The following is a 19,373-nucleotide window of genomic DNA, read 5'->3' as shown; positions in this document are numbered from 1 at the left end:
AGCACTATTACCCAGAGATAGCCACTGTTTGCTTTGGTTCTGACCAACCTCATTTCATGGTTAAATTTTAAAAATTAACAGATGTGATTTTAAAGAAAAAATACATGTATCTGGTTTTAACTACAAACTAATCCTTTTAAGAAAACTTGGGGCATCTCGGTGGCTCAGTCGGTTATGCGTCCGACTTCAGTTCAGGTCATGATCTCACAGTCCGTGAGTTTGAGCCCCTCCTCAGGCTCTGTGCTGACAGCCCAGAGCCCGGAGCCTGCTTCAGATTCTGTCTCCCTCTCTCTCTGCCCCTCCCCGCTCGCACTCTGTCTGTCTCTCTCTCAAAAATAAAACATTATGGGGCGCCTGGGTGGCGCAGTCGGTTAAGCCTCCGACTTCAGCCAGGTCACGATCTCGTGGTCCGTGAGTTCGAGCCCCGCGTCAGGCTCTGGGCTGATGGCTCGGAGCCTGGAGCCTGTTTCCGATTCTGTGTCTCCCTCTCTCTCTGCCCCTCCCCCGTTCATGCTCTGTCTCTCTCTGTCCCAAAAAAAATAAATAAAAAACATTGAAAAAAAAAATAAAACATTAAAAAATTAAAAATAAATAAATAAAAAACTTTTAGTGCCTCTCACAATGCCTGCCTCAAATTATGTACCAAATGAATGCATAAAAATATTAGCTTATTCTCTTTATTATTTTCCAACTTTCTCTTTTTTTAAACGTGTTTTTTATTTTGAGAGAGAGAAAGTGTGTGTGCATGATTGGGGGGGGGGGGGGCGGGAGGGCAGAGAGAGGACAGAGGATCCCAGGCAGGCTCTGCACTGACAGTAGAGAGCCCCATATGGGGTTCAAACTCACAAACGAACCATGAAATCATGACCTGAGCCAAAGTCAGACACTTAACCAACAGAGCCACCCAGGCGTCCCATTATTTTTCAACTTTTAAATATCTATTGATTTCAGGGATGATTGCTGTCTTTCAAAGAAAAATTGAAAAAAAAAAATTCTGGAAAAAATTCCTAAAGGAAGTTCTTCACCTCACTTTTACGTGTTTATGCTTCAGTTGTCTTTATTACATCAAATAACCAAATTGAAGTCTATAAAATTAATCAGAAATATAAGAATTACTGCTTGATATGCACAGGGCATATCCTATGAACAGGAAACATTTTTCTATATGTTAAGTATAAAATATACTGCAGTCACAAAATAGGAAAAATGTAGTTGACACGGGGAATTGATTACACTGAATCTAAATTAAATTTTAAACCTCATTTAAGTTGATTTAATCCAGATGAAATTCACCCAGTCGCTAGTGACTAATAAACTGAACTCTAATGACTCATACTCAGGAAGAAATGTTTAGCTTCATATTCAAAATTTTAAATTAAACTAGAGCAGTGTTATTCAAATGTTTTCAGATATCAGGGTATTTAGTATTCATAGCACTTCTTGCAAACCACCCAAAACACCGATTAAGCTTCAAAACAATGAAATAAATAACTTCTTGCGAAATCAGACCTCTCCTCACACTGGATTTTATTATATACCTGAGAAAAAAATATTGGTGGGGATGGGGAAGAATGAACCATCCTTTGATTTTAGTAGCAGAACTCAGTTCAAGTCATACCTCTGAACACTTTAGAAGCACTAAACTAGAGAGCTGTGGGCAGCCACATTTGCACACGCAATTTAAACTGCATCTTTTCATGCCTTTTTTTCAAATTTTTTTTTTTAACGTTTATTTATTTTTGAGACAGAGAGAGACAGAGCATGAACGGGGGAGGGGCAGAGAGAGAGGGAGACACAGAATCGGAAGCAGGCTCCAGGCTCTGAGCCATCAGCCCAGAGCCCGACGCGGGGCTCGAACTCACAGACCACGAGATCGTGACCTGAGCTGAAGTCGGACGCTCAACCGACTGAGCCACCCAGGCGCCCCTCTTTTCATGCCTTTTTAACATTTAAAAATGCCAGCAGCACCTAACAACCTCAATTATCAACCATCTCTGATTTGCTTTTTTTTTTTGTCTTCTGCCTTTACAAGACTGATTTGGCTGGATGAACAGCAATGTCAGGTCACCAGGACTCTTACACGGACACACCGCCACATTCTTGCTTGCTGATTCCATCCAGTTAGGCCTGCACGTAACTGGACCGAGCCTCGCAAGGTATCACTCAAGTTCCCCCTTCACCGATTTCCCTGACTTCTCAAATCCTCACTGATCTTTGATCTTCTGAACTACCAGCGTCCCACCCCACAAGGTTATTACACAGTCTTGTTTGGTGTAACTGTTCATATCTTCCCTCCCTTATCTCCACCAATGTGCAGGCACGAGTATACTAACTCTAGTTCCTTTCTAAACAAACAAACAAACAAACACAGTGCTGGGCAAACACTTCAACAAAAATATCTGACCGGCTTTTCATGGATTCGTGGACCTCAGTGAAATTTCTGACAGTTTATTCAGTGCTCCCGTCTTGGGAATCATTCCTTTGGCTGAGAAAGTAGTATTCTTTATCTTACAAAATTTTCTGTATGCTCTGTGTGCATACCGGTTTATTTTCAACTCTTAACAAGGCTAGTGTGGCATGGCCTTCAGAGGAGAAAACGCGCAGTGATCGAAGCAAATCAAGACCTCAGCACAGTGAAGTTCTCAAAGCGGGGACAGAGGCCGCAGGGAGGAGCACAAAACAGCAGGCCTTTTAGAAGGAACACTTAGCTCAGAAAAACCCAGAGCTACTCTGGCTTTCTCTCATCTTCTTTTCAAAATATGTTTAAAAGTATCTATCTACCTCCTTCCTGCTTTATACTGTAAATTTTCATGACAAATCACAGTCTGTGTATATTTTTCACACATAGAAATTTAATGTGCCCCCCAATTCTTTTTAAATGAATTTCTGGAAAGTATATCTATATCTTCAGATTATAAACCCAATTCTTATAACATAAAGGAGGCTCAAAAAAGACAAACAAGAAAGCACATCTCTTAGCTTACCGTAGATAGGGGAAAATGTGAAGAAGTTCAGATGACAAATATTATAGGCTTCGATTCTGACATCTTTCCAGATGCCCTGGGTAGGGAAGGACGGCCCCCAGTCCCAACTAAAGGAACTCTGCTCCTGTAATTTCCAGGGGGGAAAAAGATGCATTCCAATTACCATGACATTTAAACAACTGTGAAAAGCTTTTTCTTTTAAAATATTATATGCATGCATATTAGTTTGCTAGGGTGGCCATAACAAAATACTACAGACCAGTGGCTTCAACAACAGAAATTTACTCTTCCACCGTTCTAGAGCCTGGCAAATCCAACATCAAAGTGGGGGAAGCTTTGGTTTCCTCTGAAGCCTCTCTCCTGGGCTTACAGAGGGTCACCTTCTCACTGTGTTTTCACAGTCTTTTTCCATGCACACACACACACATGCATTTCCTCTTCTTACAAGGACATCATTCATACTAGACTATCTCCCACCCTAAAGGTCTCACTTTAACTTCATCACCTCTTTAAAGATCTTATCTCCAAACAAGGACATCATTCATACTGGACTATCTCCCACCCTAAAGGTCTCACTTTAACTTCATCACCTCTTTAAAGACCTTATCTCCAAACAAGGTAGATTTTCAGCCACTGAGGATTAGGACTTCAACATAAAAACTCAGGGGAGACATACAATTAAGTCCATACTGTGTGTACATGTGTGTGTCCCACATGGAGCATCTAAAATGGCCTACAATTGGGGTGCTCGGTGGCGCAGTCAGTTAAGCGCCCAACTTCGGCTCAGGTCATGGTCTCACAATTTGTGAGTTTGAGCCCCGCATCGGGCTCTGTGCTGACAGCTCAGGGCCTGGAGCCCACTTCGGATTCTGTGTGTGTGTCTCTCTCTGGCCCTCCCCCCTCACACTCTGTCTCTCTCTGTCTCTCAAAAATGAATAAACGTTAAAAAAAATTTTTTTTAATCGCCTACAATGATTCCCTCCTGGTATTCATGCCCTATGCAATCCCCTCTCCTCGAGTATGGATTAGACCTAGTGAATCACTTCCAACCAAGAGAATACAGCAGAGGTGACATCGTTTCCAAAACCAAGTTATAAAAAAAACTGCAGTTTCTGTTTTGGGTGCTCACTGTTGCTCTCTCCTAGCCATGAGGGAAGCCAGCTGCCATGTTGTGAGGCAGCTCAGTGGAGAGGCCCACATGGCGAGTTTAGAAGCCAATCTGAGGCCTACTGATGACCACATGTGTGAACTTAGGCACAGACACTTCAGACCTAGTAGAGCCATGAGATCACCACAGCCCTGGTCCTTTCTTGGCTTGACTGTAACCTCATGACTGGCCTTGAACCAGAGGCACCCAGCTAAGTCACTTTCAGATTCCTGACTGATAGAAACTATGATAAAAAATGTTATTTTAAGCTGGTAAGTTTGGGCATAATTTGTTATACACCAGTAGGTAACTAATACAATAACTCATATAGGAACCTATGCAACATAGTTAAATTTGGCAGAAATGTTTTAAGAACATAAAATCTGATTATGTACATTTATTCTTCAAAAGCATATGATACTGAAGCAACACAATTAGTCACTCTTTAAACTTCTCCAAAATATCTCTGAACCTAGCATTGTATTTAAATTTAATACCATAAAAAATATTCTATTTAAATGCAATAACTATAAAAAATGAGGAAACATTTAAAAATAAAGATAATCAAATATGTGAGGTTATGAGCTCAGCTTTTTTTTTTTTTAATTTTTTTTTTTTAACGTTTATTTATTTTTGGGACAGAGAGAGACAGAGCATGAACAGGGGAGGGGCAGAGAGAGAGGGAGACACAGAATCGGAAACAGGCTCCAGGCTCTGAGCCATCAGCCCAGAGTCCGACGCGGGGCTCGAACTCACAGACCGCGAGATCATGACCTGAGCTGAAGTCAGACGCTTAACCGACTGAGCCACCCAGGCGCCCCGAGCTCAGCTTTTAAAAAGTCCTCATCCAGCGTTGGGATGAGCACTGGGTGTTGTATGGAAACCAATTTGACAATAAATTATATTTAACATAAAAAGTGTAAAAAAATTAAAAATAATAATAATAAATAAAAAGGAATAAGCACCAGAGGAAGAGGGAGTACTGAGATTTTTCTGAATGGAACATTTGTAGAACAGAGCCCGAGGAATTGGCAAACTGTTCTCATTTAAAGTATTATTTGCTGGGGCACCTGGGTGGCTCATTCAGTTGAACATCCAACTCTGACTCTTGATTTCAGCTAAGGTCATGATCTGAAGGTAGTGGGATCAAGCCCCAGGCTCAGCACTGAGCCTCTTTAGATTCTCTCTCTGTCTCTGTCTCTGTCTCTGTCTCTCTCCCCCTCTGCCACTCTCCCCCTGGCTTGCGCCCTCTCTCTCTCCCAAAAAAAAAAAAAAAAAAAAGTATTATTTCATAAGATCTGTATTTATCTAAGAGAGAGATAAATTAGTTTCCACTACAGAGACAAAGAATTAAAACTACTTCATAGCATCCACATTTGTATCAGATTCTCATGTTTGGAATGAAAATCATCTTGGGGTTATTTACTGAAGAGTTTATAAGTTCATTCAGGTACACAATTCCTTTCTTAGAGACAGGAATAAGGAGGAGGGCAAAAATATTCAACATCTTATAAGGCAGACTATTTTCCCCACCAAGGGCTACAAATCACTCCTATTCATACAACTTCTCCAAATAAAACTTTTCACTTATTCAAAAAATGTTTGTGAACTGCCTTCTTTGTTTCAGGCTGGAAGTACATCAGTACACAAAACAGACAGTCCTTCTGTTTACAGTGCTCACAGTATAGCAGGAAACTCAGGTATTGAATAAACAATCACAAATGCAAAAGACGTCGACAGGGGACAGTATAATGGCGGGGGTGGGGGTGTCAGAACAAGTTTCCCTGAATAATAGTGACTTTTACATGGTGATCTGAAGGATAAGTACCATTTGTCCAGTGTGTTTAAGGGAGAAGGAAGTAAAAGCATCCTTTTCAGAAGGAACAGCATGTACAAAAGCCTTGAGGTGCAAGAAACTATGGTACATTGCAGGAGATGAAGAGGGAATGATGGGAAGAGACAGAGAGAAAACTGGAGAAGTGGGCATGAGCCAGACAGAACTAAGACCCATTACTTTAGCCTAAAGGCAATGAGAAGCTGTTGAAGAGTTTTAAGAAGGGAGTGCTGTAATGATTTTTGTCTGAAAAGAACATTCTGGCTGTTCTGTAGAAAATTAATTGGAGGAAGGCAAATGAGGTTGCAGGATACCAGTTAGGTGGTCAGGGCAGTATTTCATGCAAGAAATTATTATAGATTGAACTCAAGCATGGTAGTAGAAATACAGCATGGGAAGATTTAGGAACTATTAAAGTCATAATGTCCACATGGTCAAAATGACTCAGTGGTGTGTTGGAGGAGGGAAAAGAGAGAGAGGGAGTTACCAAAAATAACTCTTAGGTTTCTGGCTTTAGCAACTGTTCTGGATGGCATTCCATTCAGCCAGACAGGGAGCCCTGGGAGAAGGGTTTAGATCCAAGCACAGTGTTGGACATCCTGAATCTTTAGGTCCCCGGGAATCAGGCAGGTGAAGATGCCAGATAGGCAATCCAGTATAAGGTCTGGAATTGAAGAGAAGTCTGGACTGAAGATACAATATTAGAAGTCATTAGAAATTCGACTGGTTATTGAAGAAGTGAAGCTAAATGAGATAGTCTAGACAGGGTATAAAATGAGAGAAGGAAAGTGCCTATAACAGAAAGAAGCATGAATAATATAACTTCCAAGAGGGGGAGGTTGATCTGGATAAAGCAACCTAGAAGGAATGTCCAGAGATGTAGGTGGAAAACAAGGAGGATGGTGGAGAATATAGCTAAGAGAGTAGCTGAAGTGAGAGGTCCCACCATCCAGGCAGGACAGAGAAGGAAGCAGAGACAAGAGGGGGTTTGTGCTGATATCTCTACTCCACTAACTGCATATAATCAGTTACACACTTAGAAGTCTATAATTATAGAAGTCAGTCTCCAAAGTAAGTAATAACACCACCCTACATTTTGTTTTTTTAATGTTTATTTACTTTGAGAGAGAGACAGAGAAAAAGAGAGAGAGAGCATGCTCTTGAACAGGGGAGGGGCAGAGAGAGAGAGGGAGAGAGAGAGACAGAGAGAGAGAGAGAGAGAAAGAGAGAGAGAGAGAGAATCCCAAGCAGGCTCTGTGCTGTCAGTGAAGAGCCTGACATGGGGCTGGATCTCACAACTGCAAGATCATAACCTGAGCTGAAATAAAGAATTAGATGCTTAATATACTGAGCCACCCAGGAGCCCCCTCCCACTCTACATTTTGAATAGATGTATAGCACTCTACAGTATGCAAAGTGCATTCACATTATTATTTCACTATATGCTCTTACCGACACAGTCAAGAAGAGAAGGGATTAGCTCCATTCACAAACGATGGACTTCCCTAAGATCTTTATGGGTCATAAATCCAGAAATCAGATCTAAGATTCCTGCCTTGCTCTCCCAATTCAGGCCTCTTCCCACTGGACCATGTCGGTATAGCCAGAAACAATAAGACACAATTCACTCTTCTGGCAAGTCTGCCCCAGGGTTAGTGCTCCACACACTGTGAGGGCAGAGTCATGGGTCTGATTGTTGATTTAAGTGACGAGGGCTTTGTTCTATCAGGATAACCTGAAACTGTGTTTTAAATGCCACAGATTGAATGGGGGGCAGAGGAAAAATACTACATGGATATATGCATAACATATATATCATTTTATTGAAGACATGAAAAGTAAATTAGGATTCAGGAAGTCCTCATTCTGATACAAGATAAGAGATAGAAAAGGAGAGAGAAAAGGTGCAAACTTTAGTATTCAAACCATTGTGCCATTTGACGCCGAAGACCAGAAACAAGAGATGAATTATAAACAGAAGTATAAGTACATAGTATTCCATTGAATACCTGAGTGTTCAGTTACAGATGATTCCTTTATAGTAACAGGAGCAAATGCTTATATTAAGAGACTGATACTACACCTAAAACAGTCAAGCAAATTGCTACCAAATATTTGAAGTGATTAAAGAAAGACCATATAGAGGTCAGAACTGAAATTTAAAAGTGTCCTTAAAGACGGGATACAGGTGTGCTCTTTCAAAGGGGCACATGCGCCCCAATGTTTATAGCAGCACTATCAACAATAGCCACGTATGGAAAGAGCCCAAATGTCCATCGATGGATGAATGGGTAAAGAAGATGTGGTATATATATACAATGGAGTATTACTCGGCAATCAAAAAGAATGAAATCTTGCCATTTGCAACTAAGTGGCTGGAACTGGAGGGTATTATGCTAAGTGAAATTAGTCAGTCAGAGAAAGACAAAAATCATATGACTTCATTCAAATGAGAATTTAAGATACAAAACAGATGAACATAAAGGAAGGAAAGCAAAAATAATATAAAAACAGGGAGGGGGACAAAACATAAGAGACTCTTAAATACAGAGAACAAACTGAGGGTTGCTAGAGGGGTTGTGGGGGGGGATGGGCTAAATGGGTAAGGGGCATTAAGGGGGACACTTGTTGGGATGAGTACTGGGTGTTATACATAGGGGATGAATCACTGGAATCTACTCCTGAAAACATTACTGCATTATATGCTAACTAACTTGGATGTAAATTTTAAAAATAAATAAATAAAAATAAAAAATAAAAAAAAGGTACTGACACAACTTTAGCTAGGTTGAGTTAAACAAGAGGGGGTATAATTTTGACCTTAGTACTTATATTACGGAAACACAACCTAATGATTAATCCATCCATTCTGAAGAGAGCCACCTAATGTAAATAATCAGAATTTATCAACTGAGGTTTTTGCCAACAAGTACTGGAAAAATACAGTTTGTATCTTCACAATGAAACCAAGGATTATATTTGTTGTTAAAACTACATGCCAATTTCTGAAGAAGTTAAAAATAGAATTACCATATACTCCAGTATCCCACTTCTTGGGATATATGCAAAAGAACTGAAAGCAGGGTCTCAAAGAGACCCGCGGGCACTGGGGCACCAGAGGCTCCAGTGACCCATTCCATAGAATGGAATATTATTCAGGCTTAAAAAGGAGGGAAATTCAGACACATGCTACAACATGGAGAACGTCACACTAAGTGAAATAAGCCAGGCATAACAAGCCAAATAGGATTTGTGTGACGAATAGGACAGTATGATTCCTCTTAGATAGGAGTGAAACTCACAGAAACAGAAAGAATGGTGGTTTCCAGGGGCTGGCTGGAGGGGAAAATAAGGAGCTGTTTTTAATGGGTATAGGCTTTCAGTTTTGCCACATGAAACAATTCTTGAGATTGGTTTCACAGCAAAGTGAATATACTTAATACTAGTGAACTACACACTTAAAAATGGCTAAGATGGCAAGCTGTGTGTTGTGCGTATTTTACCACAATTAAAAATTTCTTAAATAAAAATAAAATTAAAAACTAAATGCCACAGGGACGCCCGGGTGGCTCAGTTGGTTAAGTGTCTGACTCTTGGTTTCGGCTCAGGTCATGGTCTCACAGTTCATGAGTTCGAGCCTTGAATCGGGCTCTGCGCTTGGGATTCTCTCTTTCCCTCTCTCTGCCCCTCCTCCACTTGCACTGTCTCTGTCTCTCTCAAAATAAATAAATAAACTGTAAAGAACAAAAAAACAAAAACTAAATGCCACATAGAAAATCCAACTACATATTGGAATAAACTCAAGTCATTTAAAGTCAGATGAAACTCAAAAAATAAATAAATAATCACCTTGTGGATTTTGTCATTTTTGTTAGATTATATGAGAACCTAGCACTAAAATGTGGAATACATCAGCAAATATATTAATATTTGCAGAAGGCTTCCCAGTAACAAGAGTCACTAATACATATGAACCTCACATTCTGGTGAAAAGTTTGATAAACCTAAATGTTAAAAAATACTTTGTGCACTTACAGTATCAGTCACCTATTTTTCTTCTTTTTCTGTTGTTACCTAAGTTCTGAAGCATGCTTCAGGATGGAAACCTAGGAAGGCAAAGATTCTCCACAAAAATTCATAAACCTTCTGGTTCTGATTTCAAGTTTTCAATCCCATGAAGCAGACAGGAAAGAGATGCCCAAATTCTGAAATACGACGGGTGTCTTCAAACAAGCATTTTCCACACCGGCACCTCCCATCATCAAGGCTAAAGCCCCCTCCATTGGCAAGACTGTTACCTTTCGAATGAAGTTGACGTGGCATTGGCCCTTCTGCACAGGCGGAGGGCAGTCTGGAGGCACCCAGTAGCTAGTGTGAGCTTTGCTCCGCTGCGCCGCATACAACACTGGGGACTGGAAACGCAGCTCAAGGGAGTTCACATTTCTAACCACAGTGGTAATATCAAAGCTCTGCATTAAAGGAAAGAACAGATGTGGAAGTAGGCCCGTGTGTAAAATTTTAGATATAGATATGCAAAAATGTATGAAAGATGCATAAAATAATTGAAATCTTTAGGGTTAGCCTTTTTTGCAGAAGAAAGCACTTCACTGAAACAGTGTAACTTAGTTGCCTGCTTACGGTTACAACTGAGCACATTCTCCTACCCAAAAGTAGATTTCTAGGTTTCTCCTTCTATTTTTACTGACAGATGATGGTCTTAGGCAAAGAGAGCAAGCAGAAAATATCTTTAGCCCTGGAATGTCTGCTCTGGCTATTTACATATGGCCTTGAACTGCCAAGGATTTCCTAGATGCTTCAGGACAACCTGACTCTCTGGTATGAACAGCATGTATTTCTAAGTCATAAGTTATTTTTGTTTTGAAAAGTTGACCCTTGCAGGGAGATGAGAACATGATACCTTAATGTAAGCATTCCAGACAGGATGGAGCATTTTCTTTTTTAATAGTTTGTCAATTGTCAATTCTCATGAAACTCTGGATCACCAAATAACAGAGAAGGGAACAGCATTTGTTGAACACTTCTCACGTGCCAAGAACCAAACTGTGCCAATCATTTTATATAATTAGCTTATTAAATCTTCACAACTCTATAGGGTCTGTGGTGTTTTCATCATTCTACAATGTGGCAAGTGTGAAGGTAATTTACCCAGTGCTTCAAAGAGCTTGTACCTACCTGCACGGGCAATTAATTATGCACTTACCTTTCTCTACTCACAACAATTAACACACAAACACATACAGGGAGGTTTCTTTTAACTTGATGTCACTGTATACTTACATATCTTTTGAACATGTTGTCTGTTTTCCCAATAGGAACACTATTTAGCAGGATTTTTGCAACTGTATCAACACCCTCAAAAATCAGGTTTACTTTTTGCCATTTGCTAAAAAAAGAGAAAAAATTTTAAACAAGATGTGTAAAACATTAGCTTAGATAAATCTTTTTTTTTAATTTTTTTAATGTTTATTTGTTTTTGAGAAAGAGAGAGAACATGAGCAGGGGTGGGACAGAGAGAGAGGGAAACACAGAATCCAAAGCAGGCTCCAAGCTCTGAGCTGTTAGCACAGAGCCTGACACGGAGTTCGAACTCACGAACCGCAAGATCATAACCTGAGCCAAAGTCGGATGCTTAACCAACCGACTGAGCCACCCAGGTGCCCTGATAAATCTTTTTTATTAGTTAAAACTAAAGGTATAAATATTTCACAGAAAATAAACATTCCTTTTTAAAAAATTTTTAATGTTTATTTTTGAGAGAGGCAGAGCAGAGGAGAGGCAGAGAGAGACACACACACACAGAATCTGAAGTAAGCTCCTGGCTCTGCGCTGTCAGCACAGAGCCCAAGGCAGGGCTCAAACTCACAAACCATGAGATCATGACCTGAGCCAAAGTCGGATGTTCAACCCACTGAGCCATCCAGACACCCCTGAAAATACACATTCTTAAAATTCAATTTTCAATGAAATTTTCATAAGTATTGGTTTAATACATTTTTCTGTTGAGTGCTCTGGTTTATCTTTCTCCATAATGTTTCAATTGCCTTATAAAGTCATGAGCATAGCTTATAATTTCCGAATGCATTGACTTTTTTTAGGGCTTCACAAAGTACTTATGAGAATCAAGTTAAATAGTAGACATAAGACATTTTCACAGGAGCATCTGAGTGGCTCAGTCGGTTAAGTGTCCAACTCTTGATTTCTGCTCAGGTCATGATCTCGCAGTCCATGAATTCGAGCCCCCCATCGGGCTCTGTGCTGACAACACAGAGCCTGCTTGGGATTCTGTCTCCCTCTCTCTCTGCCCCTCCCCACGCTCTCCCTCTGTCAAAAATCAGCATTAAAAAAATTTTTTTTCACAAACCATTACATTTACTGACACTAAGAGAAAACATTAACCAACTAACAAGTATCTATGAATACCTATTATGGGCTCGGCACTCTGCTAAGCTTTACAGGGAACTAAAACACTCTCTGAATTTAAGGAATCTGCAGTCTAGTTGCCATTCAAGCCAAAAACACAGGAAAAAAAAGAGAAAATTTTCCATCTCTTCTGGTTTATAGTACAGTCTTGTTGGACAGACTATATGTGCTATCGGAGCTTATGTCACAAGGAAAGACTTCAAGAAAGAAAGAAGAACTTAAAGAAGAATAGGATAAATGTAGTATAACCGTGCAATAAAATATTATTTAGCAATAAAAAGAAATAAAGTACCGGTGAATGTGACGACATGGATGAACTTTGAAAACATTATGCTAAGTGAAAGAAGGAAGTCACAAAGGTCCACATATTGTATAATTCCATTTATATGAGATTTCCAGAAGAGATAAATCCACAGCAAATAAATTGGTGGCTGCCTAGTGCTGGGATAGGGATGAGGGGGTGGGGACGTTGGGAACGGGGAATGACTGGTAATGGGTATGGCTTTCTCTTTGAAGTGAGGGAAATTCTAAAACTGATTATAGTGATCGATCGATGGTGGCACAACTCTTTGAATATACTAAAAGCTACTGAATTGTAAGCTTTTTTAAAAGGTTTATTTATTTTTGAGAGAAAGAGACAGCACAAGTGCGAGAGAGGGAAAGATACAGAATTCAAGGCAGGCTCCAGGCTCTGAGTTGTCAGCAAGAGTCCGACACAGGGCTCAAACTCATGAACCATGAGATCCTGACCTGAGCTTAAGTCAGACACCTAACTGACTGAGCCACCCAGGCACCCCTGAATTGTATCCTTTAAAAGGGTGAATGTATAGTGTGTGAATTAGGTCTCAATAAAGTTGTTCCTTTTTTTTTTTTTTTAATGAGTAGAAAATGTCTAGGTAAAAGGTAGACCCTGGAGGAAGAGCAAACTCCAAACAAGGAAGTGCAAACGACATCAACATTAAGATAACATAGTAGGTGCAGGTGCAGGACTTGTGCTAGAGCGCTAAAGGGAGAAATCTGGTCAAGTCAGCAGGGCAAGAGGGCAGCAGAGCACAGGAAGTGGAACAGGAATAGGCAACATTAAGCAGTATTTTCACACACAAGCAAATAAGATTAAACTGGCTTTACCAATTAAAAGGAAGACACTGTCGTTCTTGAGCAAGAATGTCACGGGCAAAACCAATATTTGGGGAAGATGAGTCTAATGTTTCTATATACAAGAGTGAAGAATAGGGGCGCCTGGGTGGCTCAGTCGGTTAAGTGGCCAACTTCACCTCAGGTCATGATCTCACGGTCCGTGAGTTCGAGCCCCGCGTCAGGCTCTGTGCTGACAGCTCGGAGCCTGGAGCCTGTTTCAGATTCTGTGTCTCCCTCTCTCTGACCCTCCCCTGTTCATGCTCTGTCTCTCCCTGTCTCAAAAATAAATAAAACGTTAAAAAAAATTTTTTTTTTTTAAAAAAGAGTGAAGAATAAAAAGACAAAGCAAGAAATTTAGTTATGCAGCTTTGGCCTAACTGCAGGCACTTACTAACAAAGGCCTAGGCAAACATGTTAACTGGAAATGAGGAGAAAGGGGCTGAATCAAGAAAAATGAGGGACACCTGGGTGGCTCAGTCGGGTGAGCATCTGACTTCGATTTCAGCTCAGGTCATGATTCCAGCCAGGGTTGTGGGATCGAGTCCCAAGTCAGGGTCTATGCTGAGCATGGATCCTGCTTAAAATTCTCTCTCTGTGCCTCTCCCCTGCTCACTCTTTCTCTCTCTAAAATAAAAATTTTTTTAAAAGATGGGGTCCCTGGTTGGCTCAGTCAGTTAAGCGTCTGACTCTTGGTTTCGGCTCAGGTCATGATGTCAGGGTGTCATGGGTTTAAGTCCAACAGCAGGCTCTGTGTTGCAGTGCAGAGCCTGCTTGGGGCTCTCTCTCTCTCTCTCTCTCTCTCTCTCTCTGTGCGCCTGCCCTGCTCACACTGTCTCTGTCTCTCTCAAAATAAATAAATAAACTTAAAGAGAGAAATGATAGGCAGAAATTAACAGAACGCAGAGGAAGATTGAATACAGAGATGCAGAAAAGATATTATAAGCCAAAAACACCTCAGGCATAGAGGATCAGAAAAGGGTTGTTACATTAAGAGAAGCAATGAGACTGTTAGAATATAAAGGAAGCTTTAAGTGGGACAGTCAATTGCTTACATTTTGGAAATGCTGAATTCAAATGAAAGAGGACCCTTAACAGAGATATTTTAAGTATTATCTGCAAACGCGAACATGGAGCACAGCAATGTTGATGTTGAGCACCATATTCTGGTTTTATTTCTCTTTTAGCAGGCTGTTAAATAATTACCCAAAAAAAGTCATACAAAAGGGACAGAGGATTTTTTTTTTTATTTAGCAATAATGGTGGTAGATATAACCGGGTTACATTTTGCTACGTGGAACATTACTGAAATTATACTGTTTTTCCTCGTGGCTTCACAACATAATATAAGGCCAATGCCACGGCCTTGATGGCTGGTTAACCCCACATGGAATAAATGATGGATCTCTGATCCTACTTGACAGATTGTAAATATACACATTCTATTGATTATAGGGAGGGGAGGGTACACATAGAAGGAAATGCAAATAAGAGAACTCACTAGGTGTAGGTGACTCCATTAAAACCACTGAACAAGACATAATTTCATGACGAATGATCAGTGGCACCATTATATACAAATCAAAACATAAATTATATATTCACTTTTATAGGACAAGGCTTTAGTCTGACAATTCTCTTACATGCAGCCTAAACAAACAAAAGATTATTCCAGAGACAGAAAGAAGGAAAGCTCAATACCAATAACTAAATAAATACAGATGTACATATAGACACACACACATACATACCTAATGTTAAAGGGGATTTGAAATTTCTTGCTATAGGTCCAGTTATCCAAGGAGATCCATCTGTACTTAAGGTCATTAAATCTGTAGTAAGGATCCTGGTGATCAAAATCATGGCAGATGATTAAATATGCAAAAATAAATAAACATGAAATAAATTATTAACAATAGCTATTTGCCACCTAAAAATTAATGAATCCTGGGCCTAGGAGTATGCATTTGCAGGCACATCTCATCCTCAAGGTTAAAAGCTCCATCCATTTAAGAGACTATTACCCTTCCAACAAAGTTAACAACATTCACATAACTAAAATATACCAAAAAATGTTTTTTAAAAATGCCAACAAAATGCCTCAATGAAAGTTCTTAGAGATAGAAATCATATAGTTTCATTATCAATAAGTACATGTGTGGAGATTAAGACTGGCTGCCTTTGTTAAAACCAAACACAGAACCTCCGAGGTATTAGCAGAGAATGAAAGTCAGCAATTCCCAGTGAGGCCCTCAGTCTCCCATAGTCCTGTCATCCTCGCCGTGCTCATTTCTGCCACTATCCCAGCTGGCCTCCAGGGGGAATGCTTCTCCTGTACTACCCAAACCTCGGCAAAATTCCCACTCCTTGGATTCACCTAGCATTTCCAAAGTTATTTTCCACTGAGCTTTACCAAGTGAGCACAAAAAGGATCTCTGCAGAGAATACGCAGGCAGCACAGACACTGTCACACTGACCAACTTCAGGTTGCCTATATTTTCCTAGACAAGGTCAGCAAACTACAACCCATGGGTCAAATGCAGCTCACTGCCTGATTTCGTCTGGCCAGGGAGCTAAGAATGGACATGTGTCAATAAATGAAGTTTCATTGGAGCACAACCATGCCCATTCCTTTACAAATCATATATGGCAGCTTTCATGCTATAATAGAGTTGAGGGGCACCTGGGTGGCTCAGTCGGTTGAGCGTCCAACTTTGGCTCAGGTCATGATCTCATGGTTCGTGAGTTCGAGCCCCACGTTGGGCTCTGTGCAGACAGCTCAGAGCCTGGAGCCTGCTTCGGATTCTGTCTCTCTCTCTCTCTCTCTCTCTCTCTCTGCCCCTCCCCTGCTCACGCTCTGCCTCTCTCTCTCAAAAACAAATAAACATTAAAAATAAATAAACATTTAAATTTTTTTTTAAATTGCCGAGTTGAGTAGGTGTGACTGAGGCCATTTGACCCATAAGGCCTAAAATAGTGTCCAGGCTTTTACTGAAAATGGTTGCCAATTTCTCTGCCCTAGGCGACTGGCCTGCCGGGTGTTCAGAGATACTGTTCTGGCTGAGCGTCCAGCCCCAGGTCCTTCCTTTTGTAATACTTAGGTCTTTCTTCTCCTACTCATTTTCCACCCTTTATCTCCCAGACGAGGAGGCAGAAAAGAAAGTGGTAAGTGAAGCTTTTCAGTCATCTTTCTGTGAACAACATCACAGCCACCTAGATGGAAACAGTGCGGTCTTCTCCAACTGGGACAGGGCCAAGTTGCACTGCAACTCCAGATGGAGAAAGAAAAGCCAATTTTGCCTAACTCCCACCAATGACCACATTGGGTTAGCAATAGTCGGTTGGGCACTTGCTCGGAGCACAAATCTGTAAGACATACTATGAAACGGTGGGGTGTATATCAAGATGGTGGGGTGTATATCAAGTCAGAAATTGCTCCTGACTGGAAGAAATGTTTTAATAAGCTACCAGGGGAGGGTGTAGTTGATGAGATTTAGTAACAACTGATATCGCCAAGCTGATTTTTAAGGACTGATTAACAGCGAGTTTTATCCTGCTAAATGGGCTGTGCCAGGCCCAGCCAACTTGCTTCCTTTTCTGTCTTCCCACACACACACACCACTCAGCCTCTCCAATGAATAAGCATGGAATAAATATTTAAGGACACAGGTTTGAAGAGGTACCTAATCATTAGCTTGTCCATGTGTCTCCACCCAGCCTTATTTATAACTCTACACTGTGGACTTAGTCCAATACAGTTAAAAATATCATGAGAAGGAAGGTGTGAAGGCGAATGTGGTTGCAACATGTCAGCCTGCTAAGCCTTGGAGCCGGCTGATGATCTGGTTTGCAGGGCACAATTCCCCTTCCTGTCTCCCAGCCCCTTGAAGGAAACTGCCTATTGAGTTCGAGAGGGCAAGCTGCTGAGATATATTTTTTCTAGACAGAGTTTAAATGTTTATTTTGCTTTTTGAGAGAGAGAGAATGAGCACACGCGTGCGCAAGCAGGGTAGGAGCAGAAAGAGAGGGAGAAAGAGAATCACAAACAGTGTCTATGCTGACGACACAGGGCTCATCCCATAAACTGTGAGATCATGACCTGAGCCAAAAACAAGAGTCAGACGCTCAACCGACTGAGCCACCCAGGCACCCCTAGACAAACAGAATTTAGAGGTTAAAATTTTTCTTTTACTTGAAAGAAGCCAATCTGAAAAGGCTACATACTACATGATTCCAAATACATGGTGTTCTGGAGAAGGTAAAACTATGGTGACAGTAAAAAGATCAGTGGTTGCCAGGGATTAAGGGAGAGAGGGGTGAATAGGCAGAGCACAGAGGATTTTGAAGGCAGTGAAACTTCTCTAAATGATACTATAATAGTGAATACATATCATTATACATTTGTCAAAATCCATAGAATATATAATACCAAGAGTGGATTCTAATGGAAACTATAGACTTTGGGTGATAATGATTTGTCAGTATAGATTCACTGATGATAACAAATGTACCACTCTGGTGGCGGGGGCAGGGGGGTGTTGATAATGGGAGGGCTGTGCATGTGGGGTGGGGGTGATATATGGGAGCCGTCTGTATTTTTCTTTCAATTTTGCTGTGAACCTAAAATTGCTCCAAAAAATAAAGTCTACTAACAAAAGTTCCTCTTACCAAAGGAAAATATTTTAACCTCCCTAAAATAAAGGTTGCAGAAGCTTATATTATCTTTCTAATCATTATTCCAAATGCTAAGCAACCAACTTAATTTGATTCTAGAATGGTTTGACTCCCTTCGTTCATAAGCTCCTCGATGGTAGCTGTTCTTCTGGTCCTTTCGCTTAATTTGCAGTACTTGAACTCATTGCCATGTCTTCTGAACAAGGGACGCTTTTTGTGGGAGGGCTCAACTTCAACTCTGATGAGCAGACTCTGGAAGACCACTTCAGTAGGTTTGGTCCTATTTCTGAGGGGGTCATTGTCAAGGGCCGTGAGATTCAGCGATTCTGGGGTTTTGGTTTTACCACCTTCACCAGTCCAAAGCATGCCTCAGATGCCATGGGAGCCATGAATGGAGAGTCTCTGGATGGTCGCCAGATCTGTGTGGATCACCTGGGCAAGTTAGCCAGGGGAACTGGAGGCGGTGCCTTTGGGGCCCACGGGCGTGGTCGCAGCTACTCTAGAGGTGGTAGGGACCAGAGCTATGGGAGTGGCAGATATGACAGCGGCCTGGAGGATATGGATATGGATGTGGAAGGCCCAGAGACTGGTGGTAGAAGCCGGGTGGTTATGACCGCTACTCAGGAGGAAACGACAGAGACAATTTTGACCTCCAAGTTCAGGCATGTGCATCTAATGTGGTAGCTACACAAGGAATAAAACTTCTGATCCAGGATCATCCTTCCAAATGGCTGTACTTATAAAGATTTTTGGAGCTGCACTGAAACATCTGTGTTAGTGCATCAACTTCTATTTTTAAACTGAGCTCCCAAGGTAGCTTGTTAAAGACCTTTTAGAAAGCTTCATGTGTTTTATAAAAATCTTCTCCCACTTAAAGACAAATCCTAGGACATTTATTGAGTTTGGGTATTTTCCTTTTACCACGTTTTTAGTTTGGGATCTCAGGATTACTGATTCTGGTTAAAAAAAAAAAAAAAAAAAGTTTGGCCAGAGTGCTTTTAAAAAAAAATAATAGGGGCTCCTGGGTGGCTCAGTCGGTTGGGCTTCCGACTTCGGCTCAGGTCACGATCTCGCAGTCCGTGAGTTCGAGCCCCGCGTCGGGCTCTGGGCTGATGGCTCGGAGCCTGGAGCCTGCTTCCGATTCTCTGTCTCCCTGTCT

The 19,373-nt window shown here is 41.0% G+C and overlaps 1 protein-coding gene across 3 annotated transcripts in view; it reads right to left on the bottom strand.

Moving 5' to 3' along the window:
- MANBA (mannosidase beta) overlaps nucleotides 1–19,373 on the bottom strand; it is a 113,377-nt gene that overhangs the window by 80,523 nt on the left and 13,481 nt on the right. For all 3 annotated transcript variants that reach the window (XM_019416035.2, XM_019416027.2, XM_019416053.2), the window contains exons 2-5: nucleotides 15,292–15,386; nucleotides 11,264–11,369; nucleotides 10,264–10,434; nucleotides 2,985–3,108 (exon numbers count right to left, since the gene is read on the bottom strand). In XM_019416035.2, coding sequence (XP_019271580.2) covers nucleotides 2,985–3,108; nucleotides 10,264–10,434; nucleotides 11,264–11,369; nucleotides 15,292–15,386 — 496 coding nt within the window. The remainder of the gene's footprint in view (nucleotides 1–2,984; nucleotides 3,109–10,263; nucleotides 10,435–11,263; nucleotides 11,370–15,291; nucleotides 15,387–19,373) is intronic.

This window comes from Panthera pardus, unplaced genomic scaffold (assembly GCF_024362965.1).
Source record: "Panthera pardus isolate Hobbes unplaced genomic scaffold, ASM2436296v1 HiC_scaffold_13, whole genome shotgun sequence".
In the NCBI taxonomy this organism is placed as follows: Eukaryota; Metazoa; Chordata; class Mammalia; order Carnivora; family Felidae; genus Panthera; species Panthera pardus.
Note: the sequence above shows the minus strand (reverse complement) of the source record. Positions and strands in the feature narration are given on the sequence as shown.